Source organism: Ranitomeya variabilis, chromosome 1 (genome assembly GCF_051348905.1).
Source record: "Ranitomeya variabilis isolate aRanVar5 chromosome 1, aRanVar5.hap1, whole genome shotgun sequence".
Classification (NCBI taxonomy): Eukaryota; Metazoa; Chordata; class Amphibia; order Anura; family Dendrobatidae; genus Ranitomeya; species Ranitomeya variabilis.
The window spans coordinates 74,178,596-74,203,780 of record NC_135232.1 but is presented as its reverse complement, the minus strand read 5'-3'; the positions used below and the strand labels follow the sequence as shown (position 1 = coordinate 74,203,780).

At 43.4% G+C, this 25,185-nt stretch overlaps 1 protein-coding gene across 2 annotated transcripts in view; it reads left to right on the top strand.

Moving 5' to 3' along the window:
* ITGA1 (integrin subunit alpha 1) overlaps positions 1 to 24,289 on the top strand; it is a 286,895-nt gene extending 262,606 nt beyond the window's left edge. For both annotated transcript variants that reach the window (XM_077285259.1, XM_077285250.1), the window contains exons 24-30: positions 2,505 to 2,607; positions 7,441 to 7,554; positions 10,670 to 10,774; positions 14,904 to 15,008; positions 16,813 to 16,905; positions 20,472 to 20,588; positions 22,108 to 24,289. In XM_077285259.1, the coding sequence (XP_077141374.1) occupies positions 2,505 to 2,607; positions 7,441 to 7,554; positions 10,670 to 10,774; positions 14,904 to 15,008; positions 16,813 to 16,905; positions 20,472 to 20,588; positions 22,108 to 22,152 (682 nt within the window). In that variant the 3' untranslated portion in view covers positions 22,153 to 24,289. The remainder of the gene's footprint in view (positions 1 to 2,504; positions 2,608 to 7,440; positions 7,555 to 10,669; positions 10,775 to 14,903; positions 15,009 to 16,812; positions 16,906 to 20,471; positions 20,589 to 22,107) is intronic.
* The last annotated feature ends 896 nt before the right edge of the window (positions 24,290 to 25,185 follow it).

Sequence of the window (25,185 nt, the reverse complement as noted above, 5' to 3'; positions counted from 1 at the left end):
CTGTCCCTTCACGGGTATGCTAGATTCACAAGAACTGAATTCCCAAAAATTCAGATTCACTAGAATTTGAAGATTGTGGAAAATCCTAAAGAAATTCCATAAAGAGTAATGTGCAAAGGTTTTATGCAGGTGTGGAAAAATGCTGAAAAGTAAAAATGATTTAAAAATTAGAAGTATTAATGGTTTATTTTTATCAGTTAACAAAATGCAAACTGAATGAACAAAAGAGAAATCTATATCAAATCAATATTCGGTGTAGCCACCCTTTTGCTTGAAAATATCATCAATTCATTAAGGTTTTTTTGAAGGAACTCAGCAGGGAGGTTGCTCCAAAGATCTTGGAAAACTAACCAAAGATCTTCTGTGGAAGTCGTTTGTGCCAATCCCAAACCGACTTGATGTTCTTGAGATCCAGGCTCCGTGGGGCCATGTCATCAATTCCAGGAATCCTTGTTCTTCTTTACGCTGAAGATAGATCCTAATGACATTGGCTGTATGTTTGGGGTTGTTGTCCTGCTGAGGAATACATTTGGACATAATCAGATGCGTCCCTGGTGGTAATGCATGATGGATAAGTATCTGCCTGTAGTTCTCATCCTTGACCAAACCAAGAAATGGGCTCCATTGAGACGCAGTAGGCACAGTGGCCGGCGAAGGAAACTTGGCAGATGAAAGACACATCATGAACTTTCATTCAAAGTAAGATGTCCAGCAGTGTCATCACGTCAGCTGAGAACTGTCAGCGACCAGTGGTACCTACAGAAAAGCCTGGACAGAAGACGTTTTCATGGAAGAATTGCATTTAAAAGTTATACCTTCTTCATGGGGATAAGTGATACCAACTATGCAGGAAAACATATCACTTCGGGTGCAGAAAAATGGCAGAAAGTGCTCTGGAGTGGAGTCTGATTATCTCCAAATTAATTCTGCAGCAGAATAACAACTGCAAACATACAGTCGATGTCGTTGGTGACGATCTTTGACGTAAAGAAGAACAAGGAGTCCTGGAAGAAATGATCTGACAGAGCCCTGATCTCAACGCCATTGAGTCTGGATGGGTTTATTTGAAAAAAAAGGAAGGATTTGCACAAGTGACATCCACAGAAGATCAGCGGTTAGTTCTCCAAGATGTTTGGAAAACCTCCCTGCCGAGTTCCTTCAAAAACTGTATGCAAGTACAAGTGTACCTAGAAATGATGCTGTTTTAAAGGGAAACGGCGGTCACACCAAATATTGATTTAATTTAGATTTCTTGCTTTGTTGATAAAAATTAAGTATTAACACATATATTTAAAATTATTCCTACTTTTCAGCATTTTTTCCACACCTGTCTAAAACTTTTGCGCAATGCTGTAGATCTAGTGAATTTGTATATTGTTTGTACATGGAGCAAAAGTTAACTGAGCACTCCATAAGCATCGGCATTGGTTTAGCACACTGAGCACTAAGCAACATTCGCACTAAATAGTAGCACCGCCACCTCTACAGAGAGCGGATGAAAGTGCTACGCGGTGTGTTCGTTGTGCCACACTAATGCTGCGGTGACATTATCAGCACTTCGTACATCTGTAACCATTTTTAAGGTCAAAAAGTAAATGTGGAATTGTAATCTTATCTTATACAGGGTGGGCCATGTATATGGATACACCTAAATAAAATGGGAATGGTTGGTGATATCAACTTCCTGTTTGTGACACATTAGAATATGGGAGGGGGAGAACTTTTCAAGATAGGTGGTGACCATAGCGGCTATTTTGAAGTAAGCCATTCATTAAAACCAAGCACACCATTGTTTTTCTTGTGAAATTCTCAATAAGTTTGATGTGTCACATGACCCTCTTCCCATTGGAAAAAATAAAGTTGGATCTAAAATGGCCGACTTCAAATGGCCGCCATGGTCCCCACTAGTGATGAGCAAGTGTACTCGTTTTTCTGAGCACGATTGAGTGGTCTCCGAGTATTTGTAACTGCTCGGAGATTTAGTTTTTGTTGACACAGCTGCATGATTTACGGCTGCTAGCCAGCCTGAGTACATGTGGGGGTTGTCTGGTTGCTAGGGAATCCCCACATGTATTCAAACTGTCTATCAGCTGTAAATAATGCAGCTGAGGCAATGAAAACTAAATCAGTTATAAATACTTGGAGACCACCCGGGGCAACGAGTACACTCGCTCATCACTAATCACCACCCATCTTGAAAAGTTTCCCCCTCCCATATACTAATGTGCCACAAACAGGAAGTTGATATCACCAACCATTCCCATGTTATTTAGGTGTATCCATATAAATGGCCCACCCTGTACTATTCAATATCATTATTATTATTATTCATATAATCCACAATGTCGTGTTCAACTCTTTAGAGACCAGAGGAGCATTTTTGGGACATTTTCAGACTAGTGTGTACATATTATTATATCGGATATGATAGGTGTGTGACATGTGATATGATTGGTGAGTGACTTTTGATTTTCTTCTTTTTGTTGCTGTTTTCTTGTTTGAAGTTCTAAAAAAGAATTCCACGTCAGCCTCCCCGCCAACGATTCAATCTCCGCTGTCATCAACTCCACCCATGCAATTGGGCCAGAAATCAATCTAAATTATATGGTAAGATTACTTCCAGCATGCCGTAGAATGTATATCTATAATATAACGCTGGGAGCGTCACTCTGTCCGAAGCCTCTATAGACTGCGCAAGCGCAAGCGCCGGCGCAGTCTGGACCGCACAGAGCGACGCTCCCAGGAGATCGCGGTATGCGTAAGCGCTGAACGCACACCGCGATCTCCACCGGACAAGCAGGGACGAGCCAGGAGGCGGAGGGTGAGTATACTTACCTGACCCGTTCCACCGACGCGCTTCCGGGCCGTGACTGTCCCCCTGCTCCCGGAATCGGCGCCTGCGCAGTCCGCGCTTTCCGGCGCCATTTTCTTGAAGACACATTGCAGTGTCTTCAAGAAAATGGCGCCGGAAAGCGCGGACTGCGCAGGCGCCGACTCCGGGAGCAGGACCAAGAAAATGGCCGCACCCAGCACAGCCGCCGCGCCCAGCACAGCCACGCACAGCCGCCCACAGCAACGCACAGCCGCCGCACCCAGCACAGCCGACCATAGCCGCCCACAGCCACGCACAGGCGCCCACAGCCACGCACAGCCGCCGCACCCAGCACAGCTGCCCACAGCCACGCACAGCCACCCATAGCGACGCACAGCCGCCGCACCCAGCACAGCCGACCACAGCCACGCACAGCCGCCGCACCCAGCACAGCCGCCCACAGCCACGCACAGCCGCCGCACCCAGCACAGCCGACCACAGCCGCCGCACCCAGCACAGCCGCCCACAGCCACGCACAGCCGCCCACAGCCACGCACAGCCGCACCCAGCACAGCCGACCACAGCCACGCACAGTCGCCGCACCCAGCACAGCCGCCCACAGCCACGTACAGCCACCCATAGCCACGCACAGCCGCCGCACCCAGCACAGCCGACCACAGCCGCCGCACCCAGCACAGCCGCCGCACCCAGCACATCCGCCGCACCCAGCACAGCCATGCACAGCCGCCACAGCCACGCACAGCCGCCTACAGCCACGCACAGCCTCCCACAGCCACGCACAGCCGCCCACAGCCACGGACAGCCGCCGCACCCAGCACAGCCGCCGCACCCAGCACAGCCGCCCACAGCCACGCACAGCCGCCGCACCCAGCACCGCCACGCACAGCCGCCCACAGCCGCCGCACCCAGCACAGCCGCCCACAGCCACGCACAACCGCTGCACCCAGCACAGCCACCCACAGCCGCCGCACCCAGCACAGCCGCCGCACCCAGCACAGCCGCCGCACCCAGCACATCCGCCGCACCCAGCACAGCCGCCGCACCCAGCACAGCCACGCACAGCCGCCACAGCCATGCACAGCCTCCGCACCCAGCACAGCCACGCACAGCCGCCTACAGCCACGGACAGCCACCGCACCCAGCACAGCCGCCGCACCCAGCACAGCCGCCCACAGCCACGCACAGCCGCCGCACCCAGCACAGCCACGCACAGCCGCCTACAGCCACGCACAGCCGCTGCACCCAGCACAGCCGCTGCACCCAGCACAGCCACCGCACCCAGCACAGCCGTCCACAGCTGCCGCACCCAGCACAGCCGCCCGCACCCAGCACAGCCACGTCACATACAGCCGCCCGCACTCAGCACAGCCACATACAGCCGCCCGCACTCAGCACAGCCGCCCGCACTCAGCACAGCCGCCCGCACTGATGGGGGCGCAGGATGGAGCAGCACGTGATAGGATGGGGGCGCAGGATGGGAGCACATGACAGGATGGGGATGAGGATGGAGCAGCACATGACACGGTGGAGCAGCACATGACAGGATGGGGGCGCAGGATGGAGCAGCACATGACACGGTGGAGCAGCACATGACAGGATGGGGATGCAGGATGGAGCAGCACATGACACGGTGGAGCAGCACATGACAGGATGGGGGCGCAGGATGGAGCAGCACATGACACGGTGGAGCAGCACATGACAGGATGGGGGCGCAGGATGGAGCAGCATATGACAGGATAGGAGCAGCACATACCAGGATGGAGACCATATTCCAATATAAATGCTCGCCACCCGGGCGTAGAACGGGTTCAATAGCTAGTATATATATATATATATATATATATATATATACACAGTGGGGCAAAAAAGTATTTAGTCAGTCAGCAATAGTGCAAGTTCCACCACTTAAAAAGATGAGAGGCGTCTGTAATTTACATCATAGGTAGACCTCAACTATGGAAGACAAACTGAGAAAAAAAATCCAGAAAATCACATTGTCTGTTTTTTTATCATTTTATTTGCATTTTATGGTGGAAAATAAGTATTTGGTCAGCAACAAAATTTCATCTCAATACTTTGTAAAATATCCTTTGTTGGCAATGACAGAGGTCAAACGTTTTCTGTAAGTCTTCACAAGGTTGCCACACACTGTTGTTGGTATGTTGGCCCATTCCTCCATGCAGATCTCCTCTAGAGCAGTGATGTTTTTGGCTTTTCGCTTGGCAACACGGACTTTCAACTCCCTCCAAAGGTTTTCTATAGGGTTGAGATCTGGAGACTGGCTAGGCCACTCCAGGACCTTGAAATGCTTCTTACGAAGCCACTCCTTCGTTGCCCTGGCGGTGTGCTTTGGATCATTGTCATGTTGAAAGACCCAGCCACGTTTCAACTTCAATGCCCTTGCTGATGGAAGGAGGTTTGCACTCAAAATCTCACGATACATGGCCCCATTCATTCTTTCATGTACCCGGATCAGTCGTCCTGGCCCCTTTGCAGAGAAACAGCCCCAAAGCATGATGTTTCCACCACCATGCTTTACAGTAGGTATGGTGTTTAATGGATGCAACTCAGTATTCTTTTTCCTCCAAACACGACAAGTTGTGTTTCTACCAAACAGTTCCAGTTTGGTTTCATCAGACCGTAGGACATTCTCCCAAAACTCCTCTGGATCATCCAAATGCTCTCTAGCAAACTTCAGATGGGCCCGGACATGTACTGGCTTAAGCAATGGGACACGTCTGGCACTGCAGGATCTGAGTCCATGGTGGCGTAGTGTGTTACTTATGGTAGGCCTTGTTACATTGGTCCCAGCTCTCTGCAGTTCATTCACTAGGTCCCCCCGCGTGGTTCTGGGATTTTTGCTCACCGTTCTTGTGATCATTCTGACCCCACGGGGTGGGATTTTGCGTGGAGCCCCAGATCGAGGGAGATTATCAGTGGTCTTGTATGTCTTCCATTTTCTAATTATTGCTCCCACTGTTGATTTCTTCACTCCAAGCTGGTTGACTATTGCAGATTCAGTCTTCCCAGCCTGGTGCAGGGCTACAATTTTGTTTCTGGTGTCCTTTGACAGCTCTTTGGTCTTCTCTTCACCATAGTGGAGTTTGGAGTCAGACTGTTTGAGGGTGTGCACAGGTGTCTTTTTATACTGATAACAAGTTTAAACAGGTGCCATTACTACAGGTAATGAGTGGAGGAAAGAGGAGACTCTTAAAGAAGAAGTTACAGGTCTGTGAGAGCCAGAAATATTGATTGTTTGTTTCTGACCAAATACTTATTTTCCACCGTAAAATGCAAATAAAATGATCAAAAAAACAGACAATGTGATTTTCTGGATTTTTTTTTCTCAGTTTGTCTCCCGTAGTTGAGGTCTACCTATGATGTAAATTACAGACGCCTCTCATCTTTTTAAGTGGTGGAACTTGCACTATTGCTGACTGACTAAATACTTTTTTGCCCCACTGTGTGTGTATATATATATATATATATATATATATATATATATATATATATATATATATATATATATATATATATATATATACTGGTATATAGAGAAAGGGAACATTACAAATCTTTAAATGAGCATCCAAATAATGGTCTATAACTTATCAATGTGACCTTGTGTTTATGTCAGAAGTAAGAGCCACTAAGTGATTTCCCATCAGCAAGACTGTAAACATCACATTATGATGACATGTTCCTTCTCCTGGGCTAGACTATGACTGACATGAGATGCATCCTGCAGTGAGAAGTGTAATGTGCTGCAGAAATATAGAATATATAATGATAATAATAATGTTCATTCTTATTATTATCACCATATGTTTATGTACATCATCTTTTGCATAACGTCACAATACACAGCAAAGCTGCTGCAAAACATAATACATACCTCAGCTGCTGCAGAACCTCATGGTACACAGCAGTTTGCAAAATCAGCTGCTGCAGAAACTCACGGTACACACCTCAGCTACTTTAAAACATAATATACACCTCTGCTGCAGAACATAATACACACCTCAGCTGCTGCAGAACATCATACTAAAGATTTTAGCTGCTGCAAAACACAATACATAGTTTAACTGCTGCAGAACCTCATAATACAAACCAAAGCTGCTGCAGAACATTATAATACTCAACCTACGCTGCTGCAGAACCTCATAATACACACCTAAACTTTTGTGAATCAGGTCACAGAGAATTAGGGTTGCTTCGGATATCAGTGATAATAATCGGTCAGATGTTGGATCACAGTGCATGGACTGAACGCACATCTCCTGACATAGAAATATATGAAGCTGTCACACTCGGGTCAGGACATGTGCGGCCAGCCTGTGCTTTGTGATCCGACATCGGACCATTTATTATCACGAACTTCGGAAACAGCCCTTACATTGAAATGAATGGCGATCCATATAGTGCCTGATTTAAAGACCATTAGAATGAGGGCTGTCACTTGAGGACCCCTTTCCGTTGAGGTGGTTTTATCTTCCCTCTTCCACTTAGGACACCTCATTGCTCTATTTCTGATACATGACACTTTATTATACGGCTTTTCGCTGCTGTCACTAATCATTATGTGGATACACTGTGTTCTTTTCCAGATTAAGAGGAATGATTTAATCCCGATGCCGAGGGTAACATTCCGCCTGTCATTCCGCTTTAAGACTCCAGATGGCAACATCCTCCTGTACTTGACCAATGTGTCCTCTTCTGATGTAAGATTATTAATAATAATAATAATAATAATTATGTTATCTTTTGTGCGCTCCTCTACTGACATGTCACTCAGGTGTCAGAGGTATGTGAGGGGGCTTTCCCTAACCTCCCAAACATACTCTTATCTATAGGGGGAATTAGACATTATATTCTGATCACAGACCCACATGATTAGTAAAATCTGCTCCTGACTCCAGAACTGGACTTTTCGGCACTATCACACAAGCTTCATAAACCAGGTCACAAACAGTTCATTATTTACATCAACGGAACACATTAACCACCAACAGTCTGTTCCAATGGCAGATACGTCTCTGCCCTTAACCCCCTTTATCTGGAGTTACCTTACAGGAGCTCCGGCTCCACGCACTGACTCCTGCCAGTGCTGGTTCCCAGGGGAAAGCTGCCTCACTGGGGATCACTGTCCTTGTGACCAGAGCACCTCAGATAGTCCAGACCCGCAGTAGGAACTGTAACTTCCCTAACACAGTAGCCGTCCCAGACTCTGCAGATACGGCCTCTGCGTGCGCTATTCAGGATGTCCAGTTCCAGGCACTTCCAACACACAGGCCATCATTCCATGGTCTCACCATGTGCTTCCAGGAATCCAGTCCAGTTCCCGGACATTCCAACACACTGACCATTCAGTCCTTGGTCTCAGCAGGTGCTTCCAGGAATCCAGTCCACCATCCCAGGACATTCCAACACACAGGCCTTCAGTCCATGGTCTCAGCAGGTGCTTCCAGGAATCCAGTCCATTCCAAGACATTCCAACACACTGACCATTCAGTCCATAGCCTCAGCAGGTGCTTCCAGGAATCCAGTCCATCCCTGGACATTCCAACACACTGGCTATACAGGAACTCACATTCTGAACCTTCCAGGTCCATACACTCTCAACCATGTGACCCACACCCTGGTCACATTATGTAGCTGTAACCACTCCCATAGGTGGGAGGTGTGTGTGTGTGTCGCTAGTTCCACCCAGCTCACCAGCTAACCCTATAAGCCCCCACCTTATAAGTAAACACAACAAACACTAGTGGAACTATAAGTCCCAGCATAACCACACCTTTTTGAGCTTACAGCGCAGAGCACCTCTGCGACACATATCGGCCATTTACAATAATGCCAGTCCCTAATTTACCATCATAATTATTTCTCCATCACTCCATGCGACTCCTGAAGCGCACACACAGCGCCCCCTGGCTGTAACATGGGTGACTGCATCACAATACACACACATTAAAATTTTGGAATTTTTTTGTAAAATGTTTTAGGTCTTAAATCTTTTTTCTTTTCCACTGTATTGTTTAGTCTCCACAACAGATTTAAAGGGAACCTGTCACCAGAAAAAACGCTATTATTCTGCAGATAATGGGTTAAGCTGCAGGTTAATAGCATAACTAACCTGCCTGGCTCCAGCGCTTACCCGAACGCGCGGAGAAAAAATGTGCTTTATCCCCCGGCAGTATTCGGTTTCAGTCATGGGCGCTGGTTCAGGTACTGTTCTGAGTATAAACAGAGGCAGCTGTAACCGCGCCCCAGGCACTGACTGACAGCCAGCCCCAATCTAGAGCCAGTGTCAGTCATGGCCGGGGACACAGTTACAGTTGCTGCGCTCTATACTCAGAATGGTGACTGAATAATAATAATATTCTTTATTTTTATATAGCGCTAACATATTCCACAGTGCTTTACAGTTTGCACACATTATCATCACTGTCCCCGTTGGGGCTTACAATCTAAATTCCCTGTCAGGATGTCTTTGGAATGTGGGAGGAAACCGGAGAACCCGGAGGAAACCCACACAAACATGGGGAGAACATACAAACTCCTTGCAGATGTTGTCCTTGATGGAATTTGATCCCAGGACTCCAGCGCTGCAAGGCTGCAGTGCAATCCATTGAGCCACCGTGCTGCCCCTGCACCATCCCCATAACTGAACCCACATCATCCCCATGACTAAACCCGTGCTGCCCCATGCCTGAACCTGCGCCGTCCCCATTTCTGAACCTGCGCCGTCCCCTTGACTGAACCTGTGCTGCCCCATGACTGAACCCACGCCGTCTCTGTGAGTGAACCCGCACTGCCCCATAACTGAATCTGCACCATCCCCAAGACTGAGCCCGCGCCGCCTGTGACTGAACTTGCGCTGCCCCGTGAATGAACCTGCACCATCCCCATGACTGAACCTGCGCCGTCCCCGTAAGTGAAACCCGAATTCTTCTGTGGAAATAAATTCATTTTCTCTCCTCAGCGTTCGGCTAAGTGCAGGCACCGGGCAGCATAATAGCGCTACTAACTATCACATTAACCCCATATCTGCGGGTTAATAGTGTTTTTTATGATGACAGGTTCCCTTTAAGTCCCTTGCTTACTAGCCCTATATACAGCAAAACTACAGCATATAGTGCAAATCTTGGTCTCCTATAAAGTCCGTCTGTGACTTGACTTCACACAAGCAACAAGACAATGGCGACTGAGGTTTTCAGCAGTCCCAAGCCTGCCATGGCAAACCATTGGTACTCCATTATCGCATGGTGGGAGGGACAATAGGCACCGAAGCCGTCACCCCACAGGGATTGTGCTACTTGCATTCTTCTGCCAGAGACTGACAGTGGCTTTTAACTGACTGACCAGTAAGGACCAGTGCTAAGTGTATGACACAGTCATCACCCTCCGTGTTTGGGCAGGCTCAGCTCCTGAGCCTAATTCACAGACCTGCACCCCACATAGGATGCACCAGTATGTCTTGTGTTGGACATTAGTTTGCTTGAGAATGTTCCATTTAAATCACTATTAGAAATCTGATGAGGCTGCTGTTTTACTTTGAGTTCAAAGTTTACCTGAATCCCTGCCCACTTAGCCGGACTGACAGCTCCTTAATGTCCCTCCTCTCTGCTGCTGCCATGATATCACACTGCTCATACAAGCTGCCACACTATCCCACTGACTCATGAACCATTTCATCATTTAGATAAACCATTCTCATGCTGACGTAGATTCACAGTAAATACACCAGCCTCATAAAGATTAACAGATTTATACTATAATGTGTGAAGTTTGTATGATGAAAATTGGTGACAGATCTGCTACATTTTCTCTTTCCAGAATGTGAACTGTGATACTAATAAATTGTTGGACCCTTTCCACATAAATTCAGGAAGAACGTATCATTTGGAAACATTTAAAGAAAGTATAAAAGATACAATATTGGTAAATATTAGGATTATTCTTTGCATCGAGTGGATTATTTTCTGGCCACCATATGGTAGTGTAGGAGCAAGGTGGCATTTACATTCAGGCTCGGACTGGCCCACTGGAGAACAGGGAAATCCCCCGGTGGGCCCCCCAGCCTTCTATATGAGCAGTAATTGGCACAAAAAACTTGACTCCATTCTCTATGTACAGACAATGGCAGCATCTTATCAATCATTTAACAAACTACCTAGCCTAATGTATAAAAGGTTTGTGATAAATAATGCAATATTTAGCTGAAAAGGGGGCCCTCAACGTCAATGTTACTGGTGGGGATTTGGAATCCCAGTCCAACACTGTTTACAATTCAGCACGACCTGCTGACCATGGTATGTGTATGGGGGGCCGAGCTGTTCAGGAGGTGGCTTTCTCATGTGTTGCCCACCTGTAGGCACTATTAGGCATATCTATTAGGCACTGTGCCGTATATTATTTGTGCAGTGTGTTGTGGTGGCAGAAATACATGGCATTGTTATTCAGTGTCATTTCACCAGCCTCTGTACGGCACTATTGTTTGGGCACTATACTTTATACTACTCGGGCACTGTATGGCAATGTGAGCACTGTATAATGGTATACTATAATGGGGGGGTTATTTTTAATTTGACAGCCAATTTTTTTCACATATTGGAAAACCCTAATAAATGATTTCAGTACTTTTTAAGTGACATGTCTATAACCCATAATTCTATGATGACATTAGAGGAATTTTTGGTGGCAAATGTAAAACAGGAGCATCATTGAAACTTTTAAGAATTTTTTTATACATTTTTTAATGGAATATAAAGGATTTAGACACCATCAATATTATTTTTTTAGTTTTTTAGTTAAATGCATGTATTTTGGACTCTAATCATTTATGGGATTTGGGTTTCATTGACAGTTTTGCATGGTTTGCCTTCCATAGCCGCTGTGCTGCACTGGTGGCTGGCTTCACCATGAGATAAGAGAGAAGGAGGCAGCACAATCTACAATAAAATCTCCGCAAAACAGGTGCATAGAGGGGAATCTCTCATTCCTGGCTTCACTTAAATTCAAGAAAAAAGATCTGCAGCACTCCAACTTTATTCGAGATGTTTCTTCACCATGAATGCAACTTATCAACCTCAGAGGTCTACGTCAAGCAAAGACAAAGATTGCTGATGTTGAAACATTGCATGCCTGGGGAAGAGGGTCTAAGGGGTAACGTTTCTCTTTGCAGTGAGTGACATGTCAAGCCTGACAGGCCAAGGTGAGGAGACTTTTAAGCCGCAATGCTCCTCTGGCAAATATGCAAATTGTCTCTTCAGAGAGGAAGAGGACTAGAACTCTAGTGCCACCTATTGGAAGTAGCCTACCTAAAAGTCAATATCGACCCTCTAATGAGTCTTGTCACATGACTTAGGATAAAATCCAAAACCAAAATCTCAATTTATAGACACTGTGTTTCAAGGTATTGTCCCGAAACACAATGTCTGCAAATTGAGATTTGGGTTTTGGCTTTTATTCTAAGTCATGTGACAAGACTCGTTAGAGAGATGATATTGACTACTTCATATAGGTGGCACTAGAGTTCTAGTCCTCTTCCTTTCTGAAGAGACAATTTGCATATTTCCCACAGGAGCATTGCAGCTTAAAAGTCTCCTCACCTTGGCATGTCAGGCTTCACATGTCACTCACTACAAGGAGAAATGTCACCCCTTTGATCCTTGTGGAGTGTGACATGTCAGAGTGAGGAGACTTAAAAGCCATGCATGCTACTTTAAGTCTCCTCATTCTGACATGCCAGGCTTGACATATCACTCTCCACAAGGAGAAACGTTACCCTAGACACCAGTCCATAGTCTCTCACCTAGCCAATTTGTGTCTGCAAATTGAGACTTTGGTTTGGCTTTTATCCTAAGTCATATTGCACGGCTCGTTGAAGGATCAATATTGACTTTTAGGATCATTGCTTCCAATAGGGGGCGCTAGAGTTCAAGTCCTCTTCCTCTCTGATGAGACAAATTGCATGCCTGATGAAGAAACTTCTTGAATAAAGTAAGAGCACTTTTTTTTTCTTGACACAGAGGCTGTTGAAGGCAAATAGTGGAAAATTGTTAATGATATCCAATGGAGAAATTATATTTAGCCAAAATTACATGCAGGCAAGTTATTAATAAAAAGATATAGAACAAATGCCCCCAAAGATTTAAAAAATAAAAATATCAAGGGATGGGGGTCAGTCGTGATGATAGTGAGTTCCTGTAGCATCTATAGGTTTTACACTGGTAGAATCAGACTTAGGCCACGTTCACACGGTCAGTATTCCATATTGCAGATTTTCTGCCTCATTTCCGCACCTTTTCAGTAAATTACAGTATGTCACTTGCAGGTTTTTTTTTTCTTCATTCATTTTGTAAAGCATTTTTATTGCGCTTTGATGCTGCGTTTAGTGCGATTTGTCCTGTTTTAACCCCTTCACGCCGTGGCCATATTCCATTTTTCGCTTCCATTTTTTTTTCTCGACTTCTTTCAAGAGCCATAACTTTTTTTTATTTTTCCGTCAGTATACAAGGGCTTGTTTTTTGCAGGACGAGTTACCCTTTTGAATGGCACCATTGATTTTACCCCATAATGTACTGGAAAACCGGGGGAAAAAAATTCCAAGTGCGGTAAAATAGTAAAAAGAGTGCAATTCCATTAAATTGTTTAGATTACTATGTTCACTATATAGTAATGCTGACCTGGTAATATGATTTCTCAGTTCAGTACGATTAAAAAGTAGTGAAAAAAAATTCCAAAATTTGTATGAAAAAAAGTTTTTGCGTTCGTTGCCATTTTCCGAGGCCGTTAGCGTCTCCATTTTTCCTGATCGGGGCAGGTGAGGGCTTATTTTTTGCAGCTTGAGCTGATGTTTTTATTGATGCTATTTTGGTTTGCTCTTCCAACTCACGATAAATACTGAACTCATAGACGTGTACACTCACCGGCCACTTTATTAGGTACACCATGCTAGTAACGGGTTGGACCCCTTTTGCCTTCAGAACTGCCTCAATTCTTCGTGGCATAGATTCAACAAGGTGCTGGAAGCATTCCTCAGAGATTTTGGTCCATATTGACATGATGGCATCACACAGTTGCCGCAGATTTGTCAGCTGCACATCCCAAAGATGCTCCATACAAGGCAGGATGGATCCATGCTTTCATGTTGTTTACGCCAAATTCTGACCCTACCATCCGAATGTCGCAGCAGAAATCGAGACTCATCAGACCAAGCAACGTTTTTCCAATCTTCTACTGTCCAATTTCGATGAGCTTGTACAAATTGTAGCCTCAGTTTCCTGTTCTTAGCTGAAAGGAGTGGTACCCGGTGTGGTCTTCAGCTGCTGTAGCCCATCTGCCTCAAAGTTCGACGCACTGTGCGTTCAGAGATGCTCTTAGGCCTACCTTGGTTGTAACGGGTGGCGATTTGAGTCACTGTTGCCTTTCTATCAGCTCGAACCAGTCTGCCCATTCTCCTCTGACCTCTGGCATCAACAAGGCATTTCCGCCCACAGAACTGCCGCTCACTGGATTTTTTTTCTTTTTCGGACCATTCTCTGTAAACCCTAGAGATGGTTGTGCGTGAAAATCCCAGTAGATCAGCAGTTTCTGAAATACTCAGACCAGCCCTTCTGGCACCAACAACCATGCCACGTTCAAAGGCACTCAAATCACCTTTCTTCCCCATACTGATGCTCGGTTTGAACTGCAGGAGATTGTCTTGACCATGTCTACATGCCTAAATGCACTGAGTTGCCGCCATGTGATTGGCTGATTAGAAATTAAGTGTTAACAAGAAGTTGGACAGGTGTACCTAATAAAGTGGCCAGTGAGTGTATATCCGGATATATTAGGATTCATGGCAAAACGGATAACGCATTTGTCATGGATCCTATGAAGATGAAGCCCAAGCATACGTTCACGTTCACACAGTTTTCTTTACATCCACATAAAAAACACTCATTGATGTGGCTCTGCTTGAAATACTACGTGGAAATACTCAATGTGAACATACCCTGATATGCCAGTGTTAAAGGCGCCTATGTACGTGTAATGTCAAGCCTAATAGTATGATATGTAACAGGACTGCAAGCGAAACAGCTGCCCGTCATTTTACTGCACCGTGGAGCCATCGGACATTACTCACATCAACATCTCTATGCGAGTATGGAAAGCAACATTTATTAAGGTAATCCGATCATGAAAGTAGTTTTCCTGTATTATTTTCATTATCTCTGCTTGATGTCAGCGAGAATTTGATGGCGGTGTTAGATTATTAAAGGAAATAAAAGGAAATGTGTCAGCTGATGTAGGCCAAGAGACCCTGAATCTTAGATTACTGGGTGTAGCCGTTCAGACACAATCAGAGTTCTTCGATTTGGCAATGAAGCAGAGCTGAGGAAGCTAACCCCACCCACACCAGGCTCGCTATACAATGTTTATATACAGTGAGCTGCTTATCACAGTACGGGCGGAGTCAGACTAGCATGCACATGCTGCTGTAGTCCAGGAAATGATAATCACCAGGTGATTAAACCTTCATTGTAAGTAAACAGCACACAACCTGATAAGTGATATATCGCTCAAATGTGTGTTTTGACACTTACCTCAAGCTGTCCTTGGATTATTTAGCAAAATCCTGCTGACAGGTTCTCATTAATCTTCAGTTTAAAGGGGTTGTATCAAGTTTGGTAGTTATTGCTTATCTACTGGATGAGGGATCATTTTCTGATTGCTGGGATCCAACTGCTGGGAATACCACTGATCCCAAGAAGGGATCTGTGAAGAGCCCTGTCTTAGACCAAGTTCACATGTTCAGTATTGTGGTGGTCAGTATTTTACATCAGTATTTGTAAGCCAAAATCAGGTACAATGAGAAGAAAAGTATAATAAAAACACGTCACCACTTCTGCATTTTTCACCCACTCCTTATTTTGGCTTACAAGTACTGACCAAATACTGAACATGTGAACTATCCCTAATAGATCCGAGGTCAAACATTCACACCTGTGTTTCATTCATTCTCAATGGGACCAAAAGGGATAGCCACAAGACCTTCAGGGGTCGGACGCCCTGTAATCAGGAAGTTTTCCCCTTTCTTGTGGATAGGGGATAAATTCCAAACTTTACACAACCGCTTCAATATCGGCAATCAAATGTCAGTGTATTTATTAAACCATTTGTAATATTTTTTTTTAATGGAAACAAGTTGTACATTTTTGTCACACAAAGATTTGCACCTACAAAGGCGTGGAAGATCACTGCTGCTGCCTCGTGGCTGGCGGAAAACGTCCTTCCACAAGTATAATGGCAAAAATGGAAGCTGGGGAATGAAGAGCCTATGGATTCCAAATGCGTTTCTGCCATGGACTGGGACCTTTCTCGAAAGTATAAAACACAACTTGGTTTATATAGCTTGAGAAAGATGCAGAAACGCGTTGGTATTAATAAAAACCATTTGGAATCCCAAGGCTCTTCATTCCCGCTGCGCAGACCGCCTAAGGGTATGTGCACACGTCCGGATTTTATGCAGAAATTTCCTGAACAAAACAGGAGATTTTCTGCACAAAATCCGCATGCATTTTCTCGTGTTTTTTGCGTGTCTTTTGTGCGGATTTTTCACGTTTTTTTCCAAAGCTTCCCAATGCATTAAATAGCGGGAAATCAGCGATAAATTCGCAAAATTAATAAACATGCTGCGCATTTTTCCGCTATGCGTTTTTATCGTGGAATAAACGCAACATGTGCGCAAAAATTGCGGAATACAGTCAGAATTATGGGATGCTTAATGTATGCATTTTTGCTGCAGAAACCCGCCCCAAAAAACGCGAAAAAAACGTGAAAAATCCGGAACGTGCGCACATACCCTAAATGTGCCAGCTTCCATTTTTGCCATGATGAAATTATGGTGGCAGACGATCATGTAGTGAGCATAGATGTAGATGACATGTACAGCCTGCACCTGAGAACTTACAATGCTGTCTGTCGTGCAGGCCAGTATCCACAGTCTGAATCTTGTGTTAAGTGCGGTACTGAAAAGTGAAAATTCTATCATTGCCTTGAATCCTGAGAGTGAAAATTTTGAGGTAAGTCCGAAGCAAACCTCTTAAAATACAAAAATTGCTGAAAAGGGTTTTTCCAGGCGTATGAATCGATGACCTATTCACAGCATAGGCCATCAATACCAGATCGGAGGGGATCTGATCCAGCAGCAATTGGATGTAAACACTTTGAATGTAGCTACTAAATCCATCCTGCTCAAGGGAGACGGACTACAGGTGACATGTGGTGAAACTAGAAGCTAGAAGCTAGTAGGAGCAGAGAGACAGACAGAAAACCATCATGCAGAGCTTTGTAACAGGTATTTTCACCTCACATCAGAGCTTGATTCACATACAGCTCGGCTCTGCTGTATAATGTCCTCCGCGTTGCTGCAGATTGTCTCTGGGAGCTAAAAAGGGAATGAAGAACAGGCTTCGCCTCCTCTCTGTGCTATCTATAGGAGAGATCACTGCAGCTCGCCTCTTTCCCCCAGCAAACAGTGGATTGCAAGTTACAGATAGATCACGTAGAGGGGAAAACTGGTGAGAATGCAGGATAGAAGTCATGTAATGGACAGAAATGGTGTTACTCCTCATTGGACAGCTTATTTAGAAAAGTGGCTTGAAATCACAATTATTCTTTAAAAAGATATTGCTGCTAATTCGGGATCAGCCTCACCCAATATCAAACGACAGTGAGTGGTCAAGAATGGGTTAACCCTTCCTGTACCAGATCAATTTCCATTTTTGCATTTTCATTTTTTCCTCCCCTTTCTTTCCCAGAGCCACAACTTTTTTTAATTTTTTTGTCCACATAAACATGATGAGTTTAATTTTGGATGACATCATTCATTTTACCACATAGTGTACTGGAAAACGAGAAAAAAAATTGTGAAAAAAATGTAATTCTGACATTGTTTTTTGGAAATTGTTTTTACGGTGTATATTGTGTGGTAAAAATGACTTTGCAATATGATTTTGCTCATCAGTACGATAATGACGATACCAAATATGTCCAGTTTTTTTTAGGATTTTAGTGGTGAAAAACATTTTTTAGTTTAAAAAAAAAGTGGGTGGGTTGTGTCACCGTTTTCTGTAGCGTTTTAATTTTTCAGTCGTTAGAGCTGTGTAATAGCTTATTTTTTGCGGGCTGAGACAACGTCTTTAGTGATACCATTTTGGACATTTTGATAACTTGTCACAGCATTTTATGTTGTATTGCAGCCACCCAAAAATCATAATTTGGGAGTTCCGGAATTGTTTCCATTTATGGTGTTTAGTGATCAGGTTAATTATGTTAGATTTTGATCGATCTAATTTTTCTGAATGTGAAGATACCACATACAGTATATGTATTTTTTATTAGCTTTATTTTTTAATCGGGGAAACTGGGGAAGGGGGGTGATTTTAACTTTTATGGGGGTTTGTTCCAAATTTTCAAAACTTTTTTTTTTTACTATTCACTGTAGTTTTTAGTCCCCTTAGGGGACTTGAACCTACCATTTTCTGATTGCTTATACTATATGCAGCAATACTGCATATTACTGCATACAGTGAAAATGACGGACGTCTTCGAAGATCGGTCGCAGGCCGGGTTTCAAAGAAGCACCATGATGACAAGCACGAAGGTCTTCAACAGACCTCCTGACATCGTAGCAACCCATTGGCATTCCGCGATCGCGTCACAGGCACACTGATGGGCGCATAGAATGATGCACCCCAATGCCAGCGCAGTGTTAATACCGCTGTCAGAGTTTGACTGCCGCATTTAACACGTTAACTATCACGGGCGACGCTTCCTGTCACCTGCAGATGTTAGAGGCAGGTCCTGGCTGTAACACACAGCCATTACCTGCCGAGTATGGGGCGAGCACACCCCGAGAGCCCGCTCCATACACCCACTACTGACTTGTATCGTACATGTATGGTAGATTTCGGTAAGGGGTTAAAGGGTCATAGTTATTTTAGCAAATTATCACATTTAAATAGCATAAGTGACAACTTCATGACATTTAGGGGTCTTCAGGAGCCCATATCAATCCTACATCTGAGAACTGCACCTACTACATACTTCATATAGGATCCCTCTGATCCAATCTTACCTGGGAGGCTGGAGGCACAAACATGCTTGGCTGATCTGTAACTCCCATAGAAATAAATGGGAGAAATAAGAGTATGGGCAGCACCTATCTTAAAAAGGTTGTTCAGCTTTAGAAAAAAGTATGGCTGCTTTGTTTCAGAAACAGCACCACCTCTGACCATTGTTTGTGTCTAGTATTGGAATTTAGTCCCACTGATGTGAATGGACCTGAGCTGTGATACCACACACAACCACTGGTCATGGGTGGCACTGTTTCTGAACCAAAACAAAAAAAAGAAAATTAAATCGGTGTGGATCCACCTGCTGAGATTGCCAGAATTAGCCATTTTTATGCCCATTTGGAATGGAGCGTCAGTGCACATGCTCGACCACTGCTTCAATCGTTAACTGTTGGGCTGTCGAGAACTGCACTCGCCTTTTTTCTGAAGCCTCATGATTGAATGGAGCAGCAGCGGTCAGCAATCCTAGATACCATCTTTTGTAACAGGGATAAGTGTTCCCCATTGGGGATACAAGTTCCCCGATCTGCCAATTGGTGCAGGTCCGATTTGGTAGATAGGATAGGTGATTGTTTCTAGCAAACAGCCCCTTTAATCCACTTTAAGGAAACGTGACTCCATTGCGCAAAATAAGATGATTGAGAATATAAATATGAGAAATGAAGGTATAAAGAAGGAACACAGAAACTGTGACATGTCAAATTACACGCAGTAACTGCACCCACAATAGGCCCGGTTTATCCAAACCTGCCTCTGTTGTTCATAGCAACCAATCAGAGCTCAGCTTTCATTTTTTAAACCGCTGTAGTAAAATAAAAGCTGCACCATGATTGGTTGTTATGGGCAACAAAGACAGGTTTCTTATAGACAGTCTGTGAAAAAACAAGGGGAACATTTATCCAAAGTGTTTTTTAGCCTAAACGTAATGAGAAATATAATGGAAGGAATTCTACTTCCTGCTAAATCCATTTCTGGTTTCATAAACTGCATCGAAAAATGTAGTGTTTTTGCAAAGATGATGTGTGTGAACTCCCCTTTATTGATTGTCAACTATATGAATGCATGAAACATTCGGGTGCATTCACATTGCGCTTAGACACTCGTTCAGTAGCCTCGTCGGGGTTTACACCCGACCGACCCCCGGAAACGGAATTTGGATGTCTGTGCTGATTTGGCCATAGACTGTAATGGTGCCAACAGAGTGAACGGGTGCTTTGTCGTTCATGATCTTCAGGAGTGGACACTATGTGAGACAGACACCCAGGCTCTCGACTGGTCACTGTGTCAGCATCACTACAGTCAATGGCCACGTCAGCACATACGTCCGAATCCTGCGGGGGGTTTGGATACAAGCCATAACTGGGCCAAGGAACAAGTGCCTGAACACAGTGTGAAAGCACCCCTAAATAGTATATAGAGGGGCCCAGTAAGAAATACACGTGCCACGCTTACGTCTCGCCTTTTGCATCACCCTGAATGGGCTCACGATCATTAATTTATCCTCTTTGCAGACCATGATCAAACTGTCTAAAGAGCTGGAGCATGGCAGGGTGCCATTGTGGGTGATCCCTCTGAGCATAATCATCGGACTTCTCATACTTGCCCTCATCATATTCGCAATGTGGAAAGTAAGTATTGGCGAACAAGTGCATTATGTTACTGGAACACAAATCTACAAGGACACTTACAATGACGTGGAGAACATTTGTGTCAAATTTTTTTTGTTTTCTTGGGGCACTTGTGTTGAAAAAAAGTAAACAACCCCAAAATCCATCTATCTCAATCTGTCAATCAATGGGTCCTCAGGGTAGATGTTCGCTGGTATCTGATGAGTCTGGGTGGCAACTGACAGCAAGAAGCTGAAGCACCACATGTAGGGAGTCATAACTGACACCACCTAGTAAAGGATCCTTCTTATGGACACCACACTCAATGGAGCACTCTGGTGATTTTTTTTTTTTTTTTACTTTAAATATTTTTATTGGGTTTTAACAACATTTAAAACACTCAGAGGAGACCACTTCTACCACGACATTCTATTTTAAGTATTATTTTCTGACAACCAGATTGCCAGGTTATTCCCCTCAGTGAATAATATCCAACATGTCCATTGGTGATGAAAAGCTTTATAGCGATTGTTATCAGGTGCAATCATGTTTTCAATCTTCAGAATATTGTTACCTTAATCTCTTCTACCCCTTCACCCAAAGTTTTGGGAGTTTTTGTGGATTTCAAGTAATGCCAAATAATTTACTTAGAAATTGCCTATGGGCATCTGTCTTTGAGGTTTGGTGAGGGTTTTTTAACTTTCCCCTCTATTAACAAATAGTAATGTATGTATGCAAAGTGTACATTGCAATACTTGCTGGTCGCCATCTTCTGCTCATTTCAGCACTGCTCTACTTTGTCAAATGATCACATTTGTGACCTGCCGAATCAGATAGCATCTTCTGGTAAACTATAGGTCACTTTCTCAATGTAAGTCTATGAGACTCGTGAGTAGGGTTCAGGAATGGACTGGTAGTGAAATTCAGCCCTGGCATTTGAAAGCACATAGGCCCATGTTGTTCCTCCCCCTGATGCTTTGTCTCACCCTGAGGAAGCTGATACTGTTAACAGCATAGCCGACACTGCGGCTCACGACTAGACCAGCCCATCTGGCATTTGCCAGAATTGTCAGATGGCCAGTCCGGCCTTGGTAGGGTTAGAGTTTTGTTATAAGTCTTATAGACTTGCATTTACAAAATTGAAAAAGTGATCTCTGCCCCGCACTACAGACACTGTGTAATTCGGAAAATCACAAATGCGGTCATGTGATGCAGTAGAGGATTGGAGCAGCGCTGAAAACGGCAGAAGATGGCGAGCGGTGAGTATTACAATGTACTCTCTGCATACACATTACTATTTAATAGATGGGGAAAAATGTAAAAAAAATCACTGGAGTGCTCCTTTATCATTATAAAGCCCAGAAGAAATGTAAATTAATTCAAGAATGTACAACATATAATATTCAAATCGCCAGACATTCGCTATTATACTTTTTTGTAAAGTAACTAGAAATTCATAACTCTATGTACTGTATATAATTGATAACTATGTGTACCAACGTGTTTGCATTTTTATTAACAGAAAATATTAATTTTTCAGCTTGGCTTCTTTAAGAGACCTCTGAAAAAGAAGATGGAAGAATGAGGAACCTTTGTACTTTACACATTCTGATAATACTTGAAGATTGTCTCAGGATTATTAACGATGAAAGGGGAGGTTATAATATAGTTCTTTACTTCTGATTTGATGGTTTTGGAAAAGCAAGTTACACATGTAACCAGGGCTAGATCTATCTATAGGTAGAGTATGCCTTTGCCTATAGGTGGCCTTGGAAAGGGAAAGTGATATTTGTATATGAACTACAATTCATATGTAAATTAGGTGTACATATATGTTAATTAGGCATTTACAGCATACCCTACAACATCCAATCACAGGACTTTACCCTCCCTCATATGCCCAAGACCAAATACAAAAACTTAAAGAAACACCCCCTTTGGGCATATTTCCATAAGACACTCTTCCATGCCCTCCAGTCTTTCAAGGTCCAATTTTTGGACAATCCCATGAAAATTGGGATGGTTATGAGTTAACATTAATACTGGACATGCCCATGGTATGACCTACACAATGGGTGGAGTGAAAGGACCCCAGACAATTTGTACCTAAGACTCCTGAGGTGTAAATCAGGTATGATGAAATGAAAACTTACAGATAGTTATAGGCACTAAAGTACTTATAGGGAGATGGAGATAGAATTTTGTACACTGTTGGCAGTCATATTAATATAGGGGGGGTCTTCTCTCCATCTAAATGTATCAAAACAAATATTGCATTATTAATATGGCAGCATGACAGTCCTTCCAGATGTCCAGGCCTCTTCGTCATCCTTATATATCTGTCATAACTATTCCTAACTTTCTTAAATATTCACTTACTGTAACAATGAAGAAACCAATAGAAACAATTGTTCAAGGTACAAAAAAAATAAACAGAGATGATCTATAAATCATATAGTGCACCACCTAATAGGACGGTTAAATAGGGTCCTGCATCAAAAAATATTGAACGCAAAAAGAAAAAAAATAATGCATATAGATCCAATGTAAAATGAGTAAATGTTTATTGAATACAAAAGTTAAAAAAAACAAGATTTGTAGGACAGGAAATATAAAAACAATATGTAAAACAGCCAATAGATGATATTGCATCACAAGGAAAAGGGCTTCTAAAATGAAATGCGAATGTTAAGTGATTGTTATAGTATACGGTCCTGTCTGTATACTCTCTTTTGCTTCCTCCCCTGCCCGGGAGATGTGGTATGATCAGACCAGGTTCCTGCACGGTCAGACATGTACACAGCAGGGGCACATTTATGAGATTATCTCAGCACAGGAACATTTTTGTAACACATCCAATTGTAGAACTTATTACTATTCTAAATCTATTTATTAAAATTAACTTTGTTCATGGGAAAACTTAAAGGTTTCCAAAAATGCCAAACGGCTAAAAGAAAAGTCCTATCCGCTCTTCTGGCAGCTTTCAACTAGAAAATGTCGCTATTTTATATATACAGTAGAATGCAGAAAAAAAGATGCCGTCAACAAAGACTCCGCAAAAAAACATCACTGGAGTTTTCCTGAAGCGTTTTTGCCTTGAAAAACTCATTGGTTATGCCGACATCTAAAATACGTCATCTGTACATACCCCTAAGGCTGTGGGCATGTTCATTCTTTTTGGCATTTTTTTAGCTCATTTCTTTAGCGCCTAAAAAAATTGTTCATGTACCCTTAATGTTTCATATATCAACTGTACTTAGCGCAACTGTAAAGTGCCAGTTCTTCAAACCTATGGTGTTTTGTAACAACACTTCTCATAATGCTAGAACACATGACAATCACGTTGCTTCAAGCCAAGAATGAGTAGAAAAGGTGCAAGAACAAGGAAGCCTGAGTTTTATACAATTTAGTATGAGAGGGAGACAAATGGAGCCAGCGGTAGCCATATACACTGTGACATAATGGCAGAATATTTTCTACCCTTTACCATTTTAATGTACTTTGCCATAAAAGTGTGCGTTATAATGTATATTATGTCCTATCTTTACGTACTAAATGGTACTATGGAGTAATAATGTAGCATTACTAGGCTGTAGAAATTTAGATATGCTACGTGTTTTACTAAAACAGATTAATAAACTGTTCAAATGTGCATTTTGCTAAATACAGGTCCTTCTCACAAAATTAGAATATCATCAAAAAGTTAATTTATTTCAGTTCTTCAATACAAAAAGTGAAACTCCTATATTATATAAAGTCATTAGAAACAGAGTGATCTATTTCAAGTGTTGATTTCTGTTAATGTTGATGACTACAGCTTACAGCCAATGAAAACCCAAAAGTCATTATCCCAGTAAATTAAAACAATTAACAAAAAACACCTGCCAAGGCTTCCTAAGCATTTTAAAAGGTCCCTTAGTCTGTTTCAGTAGGCTCCACAATCATGGGGAAGACTGCTGACTTGACAGATGTCCAGAAGGCAGTCACTGACACACTCGACAAGGAGGGTAAGCCACAAAAGGTAATTGCTAAAGAAGCTGGCTGTTTACAGAGTGCTGTATCCAAGCATATTAATGGAAAGTTGAGTGGAAGGAAAAAGTATTGTAGAAAAAAGTGCACAAGCAACCGGGATAACCGCAGCCTTGAAAGGATTGTTAAGAAAAGGCCATTAAAAAATTTGGGGGAGATTCACAAGGAGTGGACTGCTGCTGGAGTCATTGCTTCAAGAGCCACCACACACAGAGGTATCCAGGACATGGGCTACAAGTGTCACATTCCTTGTGTCAGGCCACTCATGACCAATGGACAACGCCAGAAGCGTCTTACCTGGACCAAGGAGAAAAAGAACTAGACTGTTGCTCAGTGGTCCAAGGTGTTGTTTTGATGAAAGTAAATTTTGCATTTCATTTGGAAATCAAGGTCCCAGAGTCTGGAGGAAGAGTGGAGAGGTCACAATCCAAGCTACTTGAGGTCTAGTGTGAAGTTTCAACAATCAGTGATGGTTTCGGGAGCCATGTTATCTGCTGGTGTAGGTCCACTCTGTTTTATCATGACCGAAGTCAGTGCAGCCGTCTAACAGGAAATTTTAGAGCACTTCATGCTTCCCTCTGCCGACAAG